The sequence below is a fragment of the Microplitis mediator genome, chromosome 10, assembly GCF_029852145.1.
Source record: "Microplitis mediator isolate UGA2020A chromosome 10, iyMicMedi2.1, whole genome shotgun sequence".
NCBI lineage: Eukaryota > Metazoa > Arthropoda > Insecta > Hymenoptera > Braconidae > Microplitis > Microplitis mediator.
In genome coordinates, this window is record NC_079978.1 from 9,220,428 (window position 1) to 9,241,359 (window position 20,932).

At 24.1% G+C, this 20,932-nt stretch overlaps 1 protein-coding gene across 6 annotated transcripts; it reads right to left on the bottom strand.

The window, feature by feature from the left end:
- Positions 1-833: 833 nt before the first annotated feature.
- On the bottom strand, positions 834-20,812 carry LOC130675305 (steroid hormone receptor ERR2). 6 transcript variants are annotated; one of them, XR_008991276.1, is made up of 10 exons: positions 14,268-14,588; positions 7,018-7,167; positions 6,727-6,852; positions 6,444-6,573; positions 6,000-6,221; positions 5,714-5,749; positions 5,334-5,477; positions 5,071-5,273; positions 3,726-5,002; positions 834-975 (listed from the first exon to the last, which is right to left on the bottom strand). XR_008991276.1 is itself a non-coding variant. In XM_057480879.1 (9 exons), the coding sequence occupies exons 1-9, from the start codon at positions 19,194-19,196 to the stop codon at positions 4,664-4,666; spliced, it is 1,359 nt and encodes a 452-aa protein (XP_057336862.1). In that variant the 5' UTR covers positions 19,197-20,812; the 3' UTR covers positions 1,275-4,663. The 6 variants fall into 6 exon arrangements, 5 of the variants coding, with proteins under 5 accessions (XP_057336862.1, XP_057336860.1, XP_057336863.1 ...); XM_057480879.1 differs by lacking the exons at positions 834-975; positions 14,268-14,588 and adding an exon at positions 19,188-20,812 and having other exon boundaries at positions 1,275-5,002; XM_057480877.1 differs by lacking the exon at positions 834-975 and having other exon boundaries at positions 1,275-5,002.
- Between the last annotated feature and the right edge of the window lie 120 nt (positions 20,813-20,932).

Sequence of the window (20,932 nt, forward strand, 5' to 3'; positions counted from 1 at the left end):
TTTTTAATCAGCTGAATTACTAAAAATATATTAGAAAAATGTATTCATCATGCCACGTAATATTTACACAAATATGTGATCAATAATACATAGGTATGTACAATTTAAGCAAGCACTGTGATTTAAGTATAAGCAATATGTAAAAAATTGTAAAATGGAGATAGCTTTGAATAAATAAATCATAATTTTATTTTATCCGAATTATAATTGCTAGATCCAAATATTTTGAATAAAATTTTACCACTAACTAAAAAAAAAATATTTTTATAAAAATTAGCATTCCCTAAATAAATTAAACAAGTAATTAATAACTAAATAATATTAGTAATTTATCCCTTTATTATAGTTTGAAATTTTTTACAATTAGTTGCCAAGTTATAAAATTAAGTGTATGCATTGACAAATTTCAAAGTACTTGAAAAAAAAATATACAATCCATCTTTATTGAAAGACTAAAAAAAAAAAATATGTCCAACTAATGAAATAACTAAACAATCTATTTGAATTTAAGTTTAGGAATATTTAGTGTGAAATAGTGAATGTAGCTGACAATTGTCAATTTAAAAAATTTTGAAATACGTGAATTAAATATAAATCGAATAAATTAAAAAAACTGCGCGTTTATAGAATTTGAAAAACAGTATGTGCATTTTTTTTATTTTCATATTTTCAAGTGTCTAATTAGTTTATTTGTAATATAAAATTTCTCTCATATCTGCTAAATTCAGATTCATAAAACTTTTGTAAATTGATAAGTGTATTAATAAAAACAAACTATCTGCTAAGTAAGTAATTTTAATTTATAATTACCTCTGCATTTTTAAATATATAAAAATGTAATTAGTCGTAGGTTTTTGACATTGTAATCGAATTATTGATGAGATAGAGTAGTTTTAGTACAAAATAGAATTTAACTTTTGAATAGTGAATTTAGTGACGTTTTGCTGATAAATTTAGATTTCATCTCTACATCACCTGTAATTTAAATAATTAAAAAGTTAAATATCTAATAACATATTATTGATAATGAGATAGTTAATACAAAAATATACTGTTATAAATAAGTTTTCTCTTTGCTATATAATTTAATCTCTCAATGCAATAAAATAAATAAAACAAAGAAATTAAAATTTATAAATTAATCTTAAAATAAATATCAAGTGTAATTAATCATTAATTAAAAAAAAAATTAATAATTTTAAATATTTATATAGATAATTATTAAGCTAACGATAATTTAAATAAAATATTAAGACGTATGATAATAAATAAAATGATGTGTGTTAATAAAACAATAAATATTAATTATACATTTGTTTTGATTATTATTTTGTTGTATTAATTATTTACTCAATTTTATTTTAAAAGATAATTTGCGCAATAAAATTTATACCAATTATCATTGTAATATGTGCAAATAAACAATTTAATTTTATTAAAATTATTATTATTACTGTTCAATGTTTAGTGTTCATGTTGACTTTGTATAGCCTGTTACACAACTTCATTATTTGTATCTATTGTACATTTTATAATATGGGTATATAAAAATTACTCATAAATTTCTACAATATCATTATAATATAACTACATTATGTATAATCACGATGAAAATTTATTTTTCTTCATTTTATTTATAACATTGATTATTAATTTTTTAAATTAATTAACAGACAATACATTTCCGAAGTGAGACTTATGATTATGCCTTGTTTTTAAAAATTTTTTTTTTTATTCTTCACAATAAATGATAGAAACTTTGTAGATTATTTTGAACTTCATCCATATATTTGATCTTGTATTATCACTAATTTTAATATGGTAATTTTGAAATATAACATAATTAAAAGAACACTTTATGACAGTGGCAATAAGCAAACGAAAATAAATAATAACAATAATTGTTATTGTTATTGTTATTATTAAATGTACAATCATTTATAATTTTACGTATCGATTTACCTACCAACGACATTCTCATTATTTTAAAAAACGTTATGTATTACCAACTATGTATTTTACTTTTTAGTAACTATTGACAAAGCATTGATGTGATGTTTAAGTTTTTAAATAAAAAATATATTTATTTATTATTTAAACAAAATAAAAGAACGTCGTATGAGGATTACTCAATCGAACACGAAGTGGCAATTTTATAAATATAATAATTAATAACAGTACGTTGTAAAATGAAAGTAATTATGATTTTTTGTTTTCTTGTTTGTTTTAAATACGAGATTCATTAAACAATGTACGATTTATTTTAAATATATCACTCCATCAATTCATACAGACATATTTTATTATAATTATTATTTATATACATTAATATATATAATTTTTGTTTTGTTATTTATTTGTTTGTTTGTTTGTTCATTTGTATGAAACCCTGAGACTTTAATGCTACTGCCACGACGAACTTTTACTTGGAAGCAAAAAATATTTAAACTTAGGAAATAATTACAAAAAAGAAAAAAATAAATAAAGAATGGATGCAAAAATCTTTATGTAAAGTTATCAATATCAAAGATATTATTTTAAATAATGATTTAAAAATATATTTATGTTTTTATTGAACACGTAAAGATGAGTAATTAATGACTGGTTTAAAAAAATAATAACAGTGACTTATACAGTATTTATGTACTTTTAGTTATTTATTAAAGCGTATTATGAATGAGACTGACACAACTATGTGCGCTGAGTTTATTACTATTTGCAATGATAATTATTTAAAATAATCCATGAATTAGGAATTATTCATGTTTTATGCACTATGTAACGCGAATATCACAGTTTAATAGAGAAGCGTCTCAGCTTCGGAAAATAAATTTAACAGAAAATGAAATTTAAAAATATAACTATTTATAAAAAAAACGGATTTTTTTATTTTTAAAAATCTGAGGAAATAAATCTATTATTTTTATAACCGACTGATTACTTTATAAATTGGTGGAAACTCATTTTTTATTCTAAATTAGTGTATTTAAAAAAAAAAAAATATAAATAAAAAGAGCTAAGAAATGCCGATTATTTATTAATCAAAATTATTTATTCAAATTCGCCGTGGATCAACAGCCGTATTTTATTTAACAATCATTTATTGTTAAAAAAAAACTTTTTTTTTTTTTATTTTAAACTCTATACATATTAAACACACTGGGAAATTAACCGTGTGAATTATTATTTAATATTTATTATTCAAATAATCTACTCACATATAATTCATTAAAAAAAATATATATATGTTTATATATACTTGGTTTTATTTCATGCAGATAATTTATCCTGTAGTAAATAAAATTAATAAAAAATTAAAATTCAAAATTAACAAGATATTTTATAAAATAATTTTAATGAATGTCAATAAATATATATTGCACTCTTACAGCCAAAAATTTGATTATTAATTTTCAAACAAAATATTTTAAATATTCAAAAATAAAGTAATTGATATAATACATGATTTTTAAAAAACTTGAATTTGTTTTTTTAATTATTTCTTCATAACAACAATAATAACTAAATATTATATTTAAGATCCCTGAATTAACTCTCATACGGCCCTCATGGCACGTGTGTACGACTCTGAGTGGTCACATAACAACCAGTTTTATTTATTTCTCTTTTCTAATTCTTCTTATTTATTTATTTATCATTATCGTTATTATTATTATTATTATTATTATTAATATTATTAATATTATATTTATCAACGGCCTTACCACTATTTAATCAATATCATGCAAACAGACTATTCACATAAACATGATCATACCGAAGAATCAATAAATGTTGACTCTTAAAGCGTATATTATTAACGGACTTTACTAATTAAAAAAAAAAAAATTATTATCATTCTACCGGTAACCATTTTAACATTTTTACAGAACGTTCCTGCCATTCTCTAAAATTTTTTCTTAAAAATTTATCAATTCACATCGATATAATCTCTGTTATCACTTGATACCATTTGTACATTTCTACAAAAAAAAACTATTTATATACAGTGCTTCGACTTGTAATTAATTTATAAATTTACAATCGACAGAAAAAAATTTATTTGATGACAATTATATTATTATCACCAATAATAACTAATTAATAATGATTACATTTTATTATTTTTTGTACCTGTAAATGGGGTACCTGACTAAAAGAAAAAAATTATATTTATTTTTTAAATATGTCTTCATCATTGTTAATTACTTTTTATATTGCACTACTAACAGTTCTACACATGCAATTATTTAAATAATTAATTAGTAATCATTGGAATAATGAATCTAATTTGCCAGCTATAGTTTTGATTATTAACGTAAACTTTCTAATTATTAAATCTACGCCTATTTTATTTAATTATAACTAATTAGCGATTATTATAAAAGTCGAAGCACTAGAATCTAACTACGCGCATTTCTCTCACTAACTTGTCGTAATGACTGTACATAAACATTTGTTTTCAATCAATATACAAACATTGTTCGAAACATATTACACATTATATATATCCCTGACGTAATTCCTCATAATATAAGTCTCCATCACAATTCATTTCTCTGTACATATATATAATAAATCACAACAGCTAAACTGGTACTGCTGTTGCAGCGTCGATCGGCCTTCGCATCTCAATTTCAAGGTCGATCGAGCTGACGTTGTCTCATCGATAAGCAGCAGCTTCAAGCATTTCAACAAAAAGCTTGTTCATCGGTACTTTACCGGTTCTATAAACACTTGACCAAAATCTTCTAACAATATTGTCGGCTTGCCGTAAACTAGGTAATATTAAAAACATATTTTGGGTTGCACGTACTGCCTGACCCTGTCGTACTGTTGATACCAAATCAGATAATGTTGTTAAAATTGTTTCACGAAAACGATGCAATGCTTGAGGTTCATCTAGTCTTACATCGCTATTTGTTAATATTAATGCTTTTAAAATTATAAATTCTTCTCTTGATAAACTGAGTTTTTGAATTCTTTCAACAATCTGGATACACTATAATTTTATTTTATTTTATTTAATATTTATTATTTCATTATAATTATAAATTATTAAATACTTACGTGATTATAAAGATCAGTACAATGAGACTCACGAGCAAGTCTTTCATCTAATATAAAATCTTGTGCGAACCTCAAACGCCCTGTGTTTGGCATACTTCTCCACGCTAAACTAAATGTTAATATTTCTGCCCACGTACTTTGTAACAATCGCATTTGATCATTTAATGCAAGACTACTAAATCCAGGAATTTGTTTTGCCCATCCTGTATTATTTATTTTATAAAATTAATATTTATATAATAATTTATTATAATAAAACTTACCAATTATACCGACAAGTTCACGGTCATAAAGATCCGACAGTTGGCCAAGTACTCGTTGATCAGTATCAAGTGTATTTGTGGTTGCATTAAACACCTGCAAAGTGTCCGGCTCACACGCTACAAGTGCTTCAATCATTTTATTATCTATAATTAAATGAATTAGCTGTCAACAATAATTATCAATATATTTATGTTAAATACTATCTATGTAACAATTAAATATATAAAAAATAAATATTCTTGTTAAAATAATTATAAATATAATTAATTATTATGCAAAGTTATAAATTTAAATAATAATAATAGTAGTAATGATTAAAAACAAACAATAATGATTAATGATAGCATGCAATGAAAGATGTAGAAGAAGCTTAACTCACTTGTCGTATCTCCAGATCCTGATAATCCTACGTTAGCTTAAAACATTAAATACAAAAAAATATATAAAGTTATTTATTCCCACATATTAAATTTTTTTTCTTTTCAATCAATAAACACACACATAAGATGTTAATAAAAATGATTAAATGAAATAATTTTAATTACTCAACACAAATTAAAAGCAAATGTAGTTTAAACAACAACAAAAAATATACATACATATATATATATATATATATATATATATATATATATATATATATATATATATAAACAATTAGTTACCTTCAAGTGTGACAGTTTTAACAGGCAAATAAGGATCCGTAGCTCGTCGGTATTTTTGTCTACCACCACGTACACGATCCAGCCGTACACCTTCTTTAAGCATTCCTTGTCTTAAGCACTTTTGAAACCTACATGCTTGACACGCTTTTCTTCTTCTCTTATTGATCTCACACTCACCATTTGCTGGACAAGTATACTCAATATTCCCTGTAAAATTACTTGCTATTTTATCATAATACTCAGGCTTCTTTTTCAGACAGCACCAGTTTATAAATATATTTATTATACTATAATGATATTTGTCTAAATACAAATTACTGATAAAGATTAATAAAATCAATGGAAAAAATGTTTTTTTTTTTAAGTTTTATTTTTGTAGGGTGGTGCTATCTGACAGAGATGAATAGCTTTTATAAAGCAACCATCAACAGGAGATTAATTTACCTTGTATCGTTCGTTTGAAAAATGCTTTACACGCTTCACATGAAGCTACTCCATAATGGAAACCACTCGCTACATCTCCACATACTAGACATAATCGTCTTGGTACCATATCTTCTTCTTTTACTCCATTCTAGAAAAATAAAAAAATAAGTTCATAATCTAATAAATTTTTATTATTTATGTATGAAAGTAAGTTGTACAAAAATTGAATATGTTTATTTTGTTGAATCTATAGATATAATAATTAATTCTATATATATATAAATAAAATATACTTATTAACCTCAGGAGTACCAATGGGTTGAGTCGTTGATGAACAATGCTGCATTTCAGGACTACCAGGACTCGTACCACCACCGTCACCACTACCACCACCTCCATATTCTGTGATATCCATATCACGAAGGACCTACAATGTTAATTCATTTATTATTAATAATAATATTATTATAATTTATTAATCAAATAATCAGTTGATCAATCAATAAATAAATTAATTATTAGCACAGCTTTAATTATCAGTTGGTATACTTATTTTTCAAGGCTAATTAAAAGTAAAAAAAAAAGTATTTACCTCTTGCTGTTGAATTGTCGTACTCGGTGAACAGACTTGGTGATAATTTTGTGTTGGCGTTGTGGGATTCTCAACTTCCTGTTTTATATTCGGTAATGTTCTATTGGTTGGAATCATGGTATCTGTAGTATTGCCGGACATCATACAGACCTATAAAAATATACATAAAATATTAATAATAATACAAATTTTTTTTTTATTAATGTTTTCATGATAATAAAGAATGATACCTTTGCATATATATATAATAAATATATATATTTTATTGTACATTAAATTATCTTATCGAAGAAAAAAAAAATGATTATTTATATTATTTATTTTTATCTTATCAATGGCGATATTTATCTGTTTTTGCATATTATTTTATTGAATAAAAAAATAAATATGTATAAATAAAAATCAAAATGCATAAAACACGATAAAGACGATTATTTTGTTTCGCATTTTAGTTTAAACTTTAAAAATCTCGACAAGAGACTGCACTTTTTTTTTACGGTTACTATTTTTAAAGCTCGAGGCAAGTGAACACATTTATAGAACTGACTACCAGGAATTTTTTTCGCTTGTTCATTATTATTTTTTTCATCTGTCTCTATTTTTTTCGCGTTTTTACAACAACTGGTCCCTCGACGATCAAGTAAAGCTTCTTAAGAGAACGGAAGGACCAAGATAAACGACACAACTAAAAGTTATTACTGAATAATCCTTTAAAAATTAATATTGTAGACATATATACGGAAATAGATACAAAATCAGATGCATATATATAAATATGTATGTATCTATATAATATTAAATTACGGTTTTAGAAACCGAGTGACTAAAAGAAAGAGAAGAAATAACTCCAGTTAGCCTTGAACTCTACACATTTTAAGTCTGAATCATTGAATTTCATGATCGAAGGCCAACATGTTAAATTGCATTGTCTGTAGTCTATAAAAATATTAATCTATTAAATAATATTAATTGTAAAAATATTATAAACACATAATTAATCTCTTGTTAAAGTTATTTTTTAAAAATGATCCATCATTTCTTATTTTCAAGTACACAGTTAAAAATTTGAAAGATTTTCAAGGATAATTGTCATCAATTTATTAATTTTCCATGAAAATCAATTTTTTCACATAATTTAAACAATTGAAGCAATAAATTTAATGAAAATACAATGTGACTATTTAAAAATAAAAGTTTTTTGTAATTAATCAAGATTTTGAGTTGGATTTTAATTCAAAAGATTTTACAACTACAGTACCAACTTTTTTTGTAAGATAAATTATCTTATCCAAATCTTGCTTAAAAAAAAAAGGAATTTTCAATTAAAATTATGATTTTTCAAACAACTATCAGCTTTAAAATAAAAATTATTTAAAATTAATTGACTTATAGACAATAAAAAAAACAATTATTTAAATAAAATAAAATACTTTGTAATTTTAATTTTAATGACTTGGAAATTTAAAATTATCTAAAAATAAATTATATAAATAAGTTTATTTAAAATTACATTTATTATATTTAATATTTTGAATTGATTTGAATTTGTTAATAACTTTCAGTAATTTTCTTTACATTTAAAAGATAGTTTTTTGGTAATTGCATATGAGAGTGAATGTAGCAGACATCAGACAAATTTAAAATTATTAATAAATAGTGTAAACAATTAATACAATAAAATTTAAAAAAATGCGCATTTAAAAAATTTTGAAATTAATGAGTGCATTTTTTATAAATATTATTTTTTAAATTATTTATAATTTTAAATTTGTCTGATGTCGGCTACATTCACACTCATAATTTAATTATTAATTATAATTGAAAAAAAAAAATAACAATTATTATTATATTTAAATATAATTTCATAATAATTTAAAAAACTACAGATGCCTAAAAAAATTTTTATACTTTTTAAACTTGAATGTTTATTTAAAAGATTATTTTTAAAAGTTGTCCCGAAGAAATTGAAAGTAACGGCTGGGGTTGCGTAAGTCTCTGCAGTCTCCCGGGTAGTTTTATTCGGTCATTCAATCCCTACCCAGTATGTTATGGTTTTATATATATAAGTTATCTGTAAGAGTAATTTATGTCAATTAGAGAAGTGAAATTGGTTGATATTAAGTGAACAAATAATATTTATGAAGATACAGGGGTGTTGAAGTAAAATAAATTAATTGATAAAATTGATTACAGAACAATATCAGATAAAGAGGAAGAAAGATGTACGTAGGGACGTAAAAAGACGTCGTCTTGTCGGCCTTGAACTTGGCTTTTCTAAAAGAACGAGCCGTGGAATCGCGAAGGCCAAGCCTGACGCGCCATTGCAATTTTAGACTCCGAACGTCGACGGAAATATCCGACGTCGACGTTAGGCCGTAACGGCATCAGCCTTGAAATCCACCGCTGCGAATCATCTTTTTTTTATTTTATTTTATTTATTTTCAAATGAGCTTTATTGAAGGATTTAAGATAAAAAGTGTTACTGCTAATTACTTTTTATTTTTTCTAAAAAAAAAAAAAAAACGAAACAAATAAATAAATAATCGTAAATAAAAATGTGTTCTTACTTTGCATTATAATATTTCGAGTGCAATGAATATTACATATGACAGAATAGTAATGATTATTTTAATCAGGTGATTACTACAATGAATAATGACCGTGATTTATTTTAAACTCGTTTTTTTTTTTTAATTAAATATAAATTTATTAATATTTAGTGAGTCCATTGTCATTGTTTTGCAATTTAGATAATAAAATTATTTTTATCAATAATTTTAAATTATTTAATAAATAATATGACTATTATTTAACAAAAAAAAAATTATTTAATTTAACTTTTTTGTTAATGATAACTTTATAGTAGATTATAAATTTAATGGATATTTTTTGCTACACGGCAATTAAATTTGATGGAGGGAAAAAAAAAATTTATTCACGAGACTGACAGCATGTGTGTGGTTTTAAGGACATGAGTTTGATGATGTGTGTTCATGAGTCTGGCTTCCGGTGATCGTTGAATCGAAATTTGCACGGCTCGATTTAATAACGCGCCGTTTACTTGTCAGGTTCATTTTTAAACTGGTTGATTATATAAGAGATTTAAAAAATTAAAACTTTTTTAATTTTTACTCATAAGCTTGACAATGGAGTAAACTGGCTCTGAAGAAGCTTTACCGATAATTATTTATTTTTATTTCATAAGATATTTATAGATAGTTTGCCAATTTATTTGTGGATTATTAAATTTAAACATTTTTTTTTTTAATTAAACGTTACGATTTTCTTATCTATTAGGGTGTCTGACCTCGCTCATCGGCTTATCGCAATTTAACTTGCACGTTATCTGTTGCCAAGTACACCAATTGCCAAATCGAAAAAATGTTTTTTGCACTTGGTCCATGAAGAAAATAAATAAAATATTTATTTATCGTTTTAAAAACTTGCGTATACTTAAAAGAAAAAGATTTCATTTCTTTTTTTTGATGCTTGAAAAAAAAAAAAAAATTATTTAAAAGCTTTATTTTATTTTATTCGATGACCCTGACCATTACAACCCTCCTTCAAAATTTTTTTTGTGTCTCCGAAAAAAAGCGCGTACCTCGATCAATAAAAAACGGCATGTATACGTATGTTGATTTGTGCGTCACATTCTCCCACTGCTTTATCGCTGATAATTTTTCTGAATAAAAAATATTTTTTTTCGTTTTTTCCACAGTGAAATTTAGACCATTACATCATATTATATAAACTTTAAATTATGAATGTTCTGACAGACATTAAAAATAAAAAAATAAACAAATAAAGTTAAAAAAAATTGTACAAATAAAAATAAAATTGAAATAATATTTATCAATTTTCATTATGTCATATTCGATTATTTAAAAACGATAATAATTTAATATACATAAAATATCATTATAATATCTTTATAAGAGTCTGACTAAAGAAATGTCTACTCTACTAGTAGACATATAAAATGTATATTACCTACAATAAATTATATTTTATGTACTTTTATATTTTTATAACAGATTTGATTTATGATTTAAAAAAGATTATTGTGTTTAATAAAAATAAATAATTAAAATTATATTTAAAGGTACCGTTAAATTTAGTCATGCCATTAATTGCATATAATATAAATAATTGTAATAGAGATAAAAATTTTTCTTAACTTATATCACGTGTATATAAACGAACCGTAAGCTACAACTATAAACTATAATACTGCAACAGCTCAGTCAGTTAGTAATGTTCGTGTATTGGCTCAATTACTAGATTGTTACTCCTCGTTCATATACAAGTATAAAGACACAACTGGGGGTCGCCTATCAACTACAAGTGCTCTACTACTTATTTTTAAACATCGCAAAATTAGGTTGTGGTAATAAACGTAAAAAGAATAATACAAAAAAAAAAATAATAATGAATAAATAAACAAATAAAATTTAAAATGAAATTATGATTACGTAAAGTCAACGCTGACACATTGTCCGAGGTCAGCTCAAAAATCCTCGATGTATAAAACTTTGAGTTATAATTATTATTATCATATTTTACGTTGATTTATTTATTTATTTACTTATTTTTTTATATTACTTATATTTTATTTTAGTAACAGATTTAAACCTGACTTAAGTCATGAATATTATGCATCAACTGGTCATCTTGCTGATGAATAGACAGAGTTAAATGCAAGTAAATCTAGTGTTAACTCATGAGCATGTTATTCGCATTATGAAAACCTGATTTTAAATGCAAAAGTTTTTTAAATGTGCAAGTGTATAAAATAATGTAAGAAGAATAAAAAAAAAAAAATATGACGAAGATTAAATAAAATTTTATTGTTATGTATTGAGAGAAGTTTTAGTCTGATGATAGCACTCGAAAAAAAAACATTCGATTGGAGAATTCGCCCGGTTACATAGTGTCCAAGGTTAGGGCTAGCCCGGCTGTGGAGAGTGACGTCACCGACGTCTCGTGGCCTTAAACTTGACTCCCCCCGCGAGGCGACGCCTACCTCGCTCGGTAACCATACATACACTTAAATATAAAGCTTTATGTATTTAAATCGTTTGTATTACATGCATACAACTATACATTTATAATTTCGGTATTTTGTTTTGTATAAATATATATATATATATATATATATATATATATATATATATATATATATATATATATATATATATATATATATATATATTTACATACTCATATACGGTTGTCTACCACGTCGCACCGTGTAAGTCTCGTGTCGGTACTCGGCGCCCCCACTTATGTATATATAAATTTTTTAAAAATTATCCCAGGAAACTCATACTAAAACCAATATAATATTAATATACAAGGTTTAAATCCTAAAATATCCACGACGACGTTTTATTTTATTATCATACTCTGACTTTTTCTGTTTATGATAAAATTTGGAAAAAAAAAAGTATCAATAAAAATAAATGAATGAATAAATGAAATAGCTAAGATTATTCTAGCGTAGACTTTTTTATTTTATTTCTTCGAGATACCGAAGGAATTATTTATGCGAGCCTTGTAGACGAGACTGGAGCATTGATTATCGATTCAGACATATGAGATGAATATGAAGTTTTTTATGCTTTATAATTTTTTTTTTTGTTTTTTGTTTTATATGTAAATTCAGGAGCTGGTTTATTCAAATTGAATAAAATATTAAATATTTATATCATCGATTATTAATAAATATAAATAGTAATTTAATGTGTAAATGTTTTATATATAATATATGTATATGAGATCTAATGTTTTTATTGAAAAGTGAAAGTTATTTTCAGATAAAATAGTTTAGATTTTAAAAATTGATTGAGTTAATGCGTAAATATTTATTTTAATGTATTTTTAATATAATGATATTTTAAAATTACATATTAATAATTTTATTTAAGTTATATATTAATAATAGTGCGGTAATATATGACAGTTGGATAACACTTGTATTCTGTTTAATGTCGAATTATAATCTGAGTATAAAGAAAATGATCTTGAATTAACAACTGAGTTAATTAAAATTTTTTTTTTTACTATATATTACATAAATATATGATGGCAAAGTTTTTTAAAAATTAATGCTGGAAATTAAATTAAATATCATGATATATTTATTAACTAATATGTTAAAGCCGTGAGTAAAAAAAGTTTGAAAAAATCTTATTAAAGTTTCAATAAAAAAAGATTAAAGAAACTTTTTAAAACTTTTAGCTAACAAGAAACTGATTAATGAATTTAATCACGTACTTAAATAATCAATATTAATTTAATATATTTTATTTCTTTATTTATTAAATTCGTTGATAGTTAGATTTATTTTACGGCTATTAGAAAAAATATATAGAATATTATTTATAATTAAGTGTGTAGTCAAAGTTAACAAAAAAAATAACCGCAACTGATGGATGCAACGAAACGGAAAAAAGAACCGAAAAAAAAAAAATTAATTTTTTTTTCTTTACTTTAGAGGAGTGAGCTCATCACAATCTTCAAAAAATAAGCAAGCTTTTTTTTATCCTGTGCCTTGAAAACTAAACTGTATATTGGAATTCAAAGAATAAGGCGTTCCCGTGCCGTGTGTGCTATATTATTTTGTATGTTGTACTCTAACCAGTCATTAATTACTTAAATATTTCCAACTGATAACAACTCTATACATTATTAATTAATCATTTCCATTCAAGCATTTAGATGGTTTGTGAATCTTAAGTCTTAAATATTTATTTATGTACAAAATTAACAAAAAATTTCATTACCTCCCAAATTCAAAAAATAAAACGGAGTGATTAATATTCAGAGACACAAGTTATTAATTTAAATAAATTACGTTTATAATTAAAAGTATTTTTTTATAACTTACTTTTAATCTTTAGATTTATTATTAAATTTTTTAAAATCCATAATAATTTATAAGAATTAATCCATATTATTACTCCGAACACAACGTAAACACAAGTGAGTAACTACTTAGGACTTAAACATTTTTCTTTTGTTGAATTTCTTTTAAGACAAATATAAAGAAAAAACGAAAAAAATTTATATTGTTTGTCTGATATTTAAAATCTTATGGATTAGTATTGTAGCCAAGTAAACAAAGAATTTAATTATTTATTAAAAAGAAAATAAATAAATAATTTAAATTCAAAATTTTAATCTAATGACAATTGGAGTAATTGATGAGTTAAATAAATTTATAAATATTTAATTGTCACAAAACATACCACGTCATAAATCCAGGCGTCCATGGCCGTATTATCAAACATCCCTGTGTTGATTTCGTGGTTGATTATATTTAATTTTATTAATCAAAGGTAATAAATATTTCACAATTTGTTTCACCCTTTACTGTTTGTTTTATTAAATTAACTTTTGGTTTAAAGCTTAAAGTATGTATTTATTATTATTATGATTGTTGTTGTCATTTTAATTATTGTTACCAAGGTAGTAAGATAATTTTAAAAATTAAGGGAAAGGATCGGATTAACTAAAGGACGAATTAGTTAAAGTTCTGAAAGCGTGATCGTATTATCGCGCACGCGTGTTTCTTACCGCGTTTTGTTTGATGTTTACGGCTCGGCGGACCGCGCGCGACTGTGCGATCGCCCTGGTATTATATTATATTCCCTGTGTTATATGTGACACAACGGTAACGTTAATATATAAGGGATATTATATATAAGCTGCAGAGCAGACTGCGTGAGAATGTAAACCAACTGAGTGAGAGAAGAGAAAATAAATAAAAAAAAAATATATGTGAGGGTGGGAATAACGAATTCGCGATTTACTGAGATACTTATACCGAATCAGCTTTTTTTCTTGTGTACTTGGATTGTTATCAATACATCCTGAATTTCATAACACGCTATTTCTCTGAGCTAAGATTTATTTTCAATTAAAAGATTGATTTTATTTATTTTTATTTTTATTACTAATTTTTAATTATTTTTTTATTTTAATATTTTTAATATTAAATTTTTTAAATTTTAAATTAAGTTATTTGTTAATTTGAATTTAAATTAAAAAATATCTTTGTAAATAGATAAAGTAGATAAACATTAATTTAAACGTGACCTTTAAACTTTTATATGATCTTGAATTCTTGCGATTATCAGATACAACGCAATTACCATAAACAATTATAATTTTTAATTTTTATTTTCTTTTACATAAGTATGTAGAAAATAATTTTTACGTGCGTAAAAAACTTTATTAATATTTGTAACAATTTATTGATAACAGAAAAAAAAACAATAAAGTGCAAAGTATAAAAAAAAAAAATAGATTAATTTTAACAACACCCTGTGCGGTAACTTTTAATGTATGATGAAAAAAGTTTTGATAACGTTTTTTTTTCTTATTTTCAAATATAAAAATTCATTCACTGTACAATATCTTTATGCTCTTTGGAGCATTTCGTCATTATTTACTTTGATAGTCATTTGATTTTTCGGCCACAAAAAATAAAAAAATTTACCGATCAAATACTTCTTTTTTTTTATATATTTTGTTAGAAATTACAATTATAAAAAAAAAAATTATATTTTATGAATTTTTGAAAGTTTACAAAACATGAGTACATATTTTTCCCTTAATGATTTTATTTTTTAAACATTTATGAATGTTGAAAAAACCAGGTGACCATGAAAATAAACAGTTAAAAAATTTTTTCATAATACCAGCATCGAAACTTAAAGTTTCAGTGTCTCTACAGCCAGTCGAAACAAGCTAATTTCAAGCCGATGCTAAACAACTGCAAGCGAATTCGTAATTCACAAAAACCTTCATACAGCGGACAGAAACATGCGTGTTTCTGCCCGGTGTTAGTTATTTCATTTTTTAAGTGACAATTTCAATTAACCAAATAAAATTTCTAAAAAATGAGTGAAAATAATATTTTTGTCTTATTTACTATTGAATAGATTGCAGGTAATCATGAAAAATATAGTGTATGATTCAGGATAAAACACGATTTCAGACGGCGGGTGATGTCAGCCAACTTCACCCGCCGTCTGAAATCGTCTTGTTTCATCCCTTGTCACACAATATACTATTTTAAAATTACTAATTTGAAATTTAAAATGATTGAAAAATAAGAATACTTAAAATTGCTATTGGATAATTTCTATCACTAAGTTTATTAAAATTTTCGATCAATCTATATATATCTGATATATTGTTCGACAAAGACTTAAGGATAAAATAATAATATAATAAATGTATTCTATAAGTTGAATAGATCGATGGAGCAAAGCTGTAAAAAGTGTCTCGAGAGGTTTAGTTATAAGAAAGCTTTTATATTCCGAATGAAATAACAAAAAAAAAAAAAAAAAAAAAAAAAAGTTTAAGACAACAAAGATATATGTCGTGTAGGAGTAATGTTATATGAAGGGAGATAAGATATGTATATAACGCGCCGTCTCTTACGCATATTGCGTGTACGTCTTACACTGCTCTATATTTTTGCGGGGGCGGGTGGTAGAAACGCGTTGCGGCTAATGTAATGTAAGAAGAACACGAAGAATAACTATGAGATAGAGAAGATGGAGCAGAAGAGGATGAAGAAGTAGTAGTAAGCAATAGAGAACAAGTATTGCGGTATGGAAAGACGTAAGGGGTTGCCAACGGGGTGGCCTTGAACTTGGTTTTACAGTCGTTTTTGCTCTGTCGACCGTCCAAAACAGCCCACCAACGTAGATACTAAATTCAATACCGAGTTAAATATTCAATAATATTTACAACTATCATTTTTTCTTTTATTTAAATGAAAAATAATTTTTTTTTACTTTATTTTTAGTAATTTAATTATACATTTCCGGCTTGTAAAATTTTTTGTAAGCATTGGGGTAGATTATTTATTTTGTTTCAAGTACATAAGAAATTGTAATAAATTATTTATTTTTTATCTTAACTTTCTCTTTACTTAGATTTAAATTTATAAATTGTAGATCAAGTATATGGGTTCAATTAATGATGAAAAAAAGAGCAGAGGTTGGGGCAAAAATAATACTACTGCCGAGTATCGAATCGATATCAACACTCTCACTTTCTTATACTCTCGATTTATCGTGTCTACTGTTAAAAGACAATACATATATATCTATGGATGTACATTTAAACACATATTATATGTAAATTATATTTAATAATTCAAGATTTTTATAAATAGACATGTGTAAATGTCTATAAAAAATTTTTTTTATTGATATAGGTACCTTGAATATTTAAGGAAAAAGAATAAATATAAATTTTTTTATAATCATTTATATTATTTATTTAAATCAAGAAATTTATGATGAAAAATTAATTGTTTATTTTTTTTATCTGCTTTATTATTAATATTTTTTTAATTAAAATCTTTTATTGCGGATGATTTATCATCAAAATTTTTTAGTAATATCAAAAAAATTTTGATTGTAAAAAATATGATAATTATTTAAATTATACTTTTTATCAGATTATAGAATAATGGAAAAATTTGTTGTCTATTTTTTATTAGTATTATTATTGTTGTAAAATATATATAAGTTTTATAAAATACATTTAATTGTATAAATCTTTAGCGGATAAACGTCTGAAAAAGACAAATGGAACTTGACCTATTTGATTATCATTATCTTTTACTATTAAAATCAATACTTAAATTTAAATCACTATAAAAGTTAATGAATTATAAAATATAATTATATAATATTATATGTGTTTACATAGATTTTTTTTTCCATTATCAAGTTCATGACTGGCTTTATTTATTAATACCATGATTATTTGAATTTTTAAAATTTTATCTTTGATTGTTCAATTGAAATTATAACAGTACATTGTTTAAATCATTTTTGTATTTACTTAGTGTACAACGACGTATGATATACTAAAGATATAACATATTTTCTAACAGTCTGTAAGAATAAGTAATTATTATTTCAGGTGTAAGGGTTTAATCAGGGATTACTTATAATTTTTTTTTCTATTCACATATATTTCAAAACTGCTGTCATAAAAAATTTTTAAATTAATTATTCTTTTCATATAAAAATAAACTATCAGTTTATTATCAAATGTCTTTTGATTTGTTATCTATGAAAGAGTTATCAACACATCTTTTAAATTCAAATTTCATTTATGAATAGACAAAAAAATATTTTTATTTAATTTTTTTTAAATTCGTAAAAATAAAAATGAGTGTGAATGTAGCAGACATCAGACAAATTTGAAATTATAAATAAATAGAGTAAATAATTAATAAAATTAAAATTAAAAAAAAACGTGCATTTAAAAAATTCTCAAATTAATAAGTGCATTTTAAATAAATATTATTTTTTTAATTATTTACTCTATTTATTTATAATTTCAAATTTCTCTGATGTCTGCTACATTCACACTCATAAATAAAATATGATCCTGAAGTTAGCAGACAATTAAAAATTTTCCAAATTTTTTTTCAACAATTTAATTTAAAACAAAAATAAAAACTAGAATTACGCACATGTAGATAATTTAAAAAAGTATGGGTGCAATTTTGTGAATGTTTTTTTTTTTTTTTAATTTATCGTTTTTATGAAAATCCAAAAATTATTAGACGGTTAATTTCAGTATCATAATAAAATTTGAATATTTAAACAATGATGAATTTTATAAAATGGTTTAATTTAATTCTTTGGTTTAAAAGTATATAATAATTAAATACTATGTGATATTATTTAATATTTAATAAATATAAATATATCGGTTAAGTAAATTTTAATTTTTTATTGACAGCTAAAAAGTTTCGTAATACTGAAATTATTCTCGTCACAAAATCAAGGTCAATTATTATTATGAAACAATAATTCATAATACTGTTGAAAATTAATAATAATGATAGAAATTTGTATTGTATTTACATAGACTACTAATTATGTTAAAAAAAATATTTTAGCACTAAAAAAAAAAAAAAGTTATTTCAAAAACACGCATCACAGATATTTAGAAAATATATGTATGTTGTATATATTGTTAGATATATGTATATGAAATTGGTAACAAAGATGGCGATTGAAATAATACCTGGATGGGTAGTCTTATTATTATAAATTTAGGGCACCTAGATTTATAATTTTACCCAAAAATAATAATTACTGTATAAATTAAGTATTTTTATTTACCTTGGTCATTCACAGTATATCATATATTTATTATTATAATTGACACATAAATATATTTATTTACATAAAAACTCAGTGAATAATAATAATCCGTACAATTGTTAATTTTACTACGACCCACTCGGAGCGGAAAACTGTAGGACTAGTAGATAATATTCAAGTGGCGCCAGCATTCAAATGTGGCAATTACCAGTACTATATTTAAAAATAAAATAAAATGATTGGATCAAGTCAAAAAGGTTGTGCTGACCCCTTAACGCATAATTTATAACCCTTTCATACTTTCAAATTTTTTCATATAATTTCTACTATCAGTTTTATTCATTTCCGCGTACATTCGTTGTCATTAATACCTGGCCCCCAACTATAAAATTCAAACCAGACAAGGAGTCAGACATAAACGACAACAAGTGTCTTTAAAAATAAAGTATGAACTTTTTAAGACTAGTTAGTTTTTCAATTCGGTGCAAACTAGTCCTCTATTTTTGTATTTTTTCAATATTGAAAGAAAATTTTCTTGAAATTTATACAAAGAACTTATCAAAATCTTTGTGTGCATATATTCAAATAATTCGTAATTCGTTTACTTTCAAAAAATTGTCTGAATCCTATTAATTTTAGTATTCAGCTTTTCAACGCAGGCTTTTTTTTCCAAATAAATTTAAAGAATAAAATAAATGCTAATTAAAAAAAATCTGACAAAACTTATAGACTAGTTACTGATATTTCAAAGGTAGAGGGTTGCTACCTTACTAGTTTTGATCAGGATACTTTCGAAATCGCGTAGTTTCTCCCGACTTCTGATTTCAAAATAAAATCTCCCGAATTCAATAAATACAATGTTTTTTAAACAAAATTAATTGATTTTTCTATAATGTGTATCATGTTCATGTTGTAAGTTATTCAACAACCCGGGTAAAAAATAGAACTTGATTTAGGCTCGCTTCACCTAATTTTCTTATAAAATTATCGACTTACTGACGATTTTCTGATAAAATCTCGACTTTTTCGACTTTAATTAAATTTTTCTTGACTTTTAGAGCTTTTTTTTTATCTTCGTTTAAACTTATTCGTCTTCACTTCGAGCATGACAGTCATCCATCTTACTTGTGATTTGCTGAACCAAGTCAAAAAAAAGTTATTTATTCGCCTTACTTTAGACTTGTTCAACCAAGTCAAAAGCAAGCAGTATTTTTTAGTGTAAAATGTGTTTTTCGCGTTTCACTTTAGTTTTGACTTTTTTGTCTTAAATCGTGACGAATGTAAGCCAGTTAAGTCTAAACCAAGGTGAAAACTCAATATATTTCATACCTCCGTAAAAAAAGTCGAGTTTGTCTTGTGAAAAACGACTCAAAATTTCGTTTCTCAATTTGTATAGTTCATTTTTTTCCGTGAAGTTTTATTTTTGACCCGGGAATCAATTAGATTAAAAATATAAAGATAATGAATAATCTAACGTAAGAAATGTTCCAACTTGTTCAATTTTGTGTTGCTATTTATTTTTACGTAAAATAAAATAATAATATATCAATTTGTTGTTAATCCTTGAGATTTTATCCAGTGAATAAAGTATATTTATCTCCCGACTGTTCGGAATTTTGAGGTGACAACCCTATTCAAAGCTGATTGTCATTTCATTATTTTAAGAAAAGTTTATTTATAATTGCTTAAGATAATTATTAAATAATGTTAATTATAGAAACATATATATTTATTTAATAGTAAAAAAAAAAAAAAAAAAAAAA

Coding starts and splice junctions, on each gene's coding strand:
- LOC130675305 (XM_057480877.1), bottom strand. CDS start 14,309: ATGTTTGATAATACGGCCATGGACGCCTGGATTTATGACGTG. Junction 5,478..5,713: donor AGGATCTGGAGATACGACAA/GTGAGTTAAGCT, acceptor ATTTAATTATAG/ATAATAAAATGATTGAAGCA. Junction 5,003..5,070: donor GTACTGATCTTTATAATCAC/GTAAGTATTTAA, acceptor ATAAAATTATAG/TGTATCCAGATTGTTGAAAG.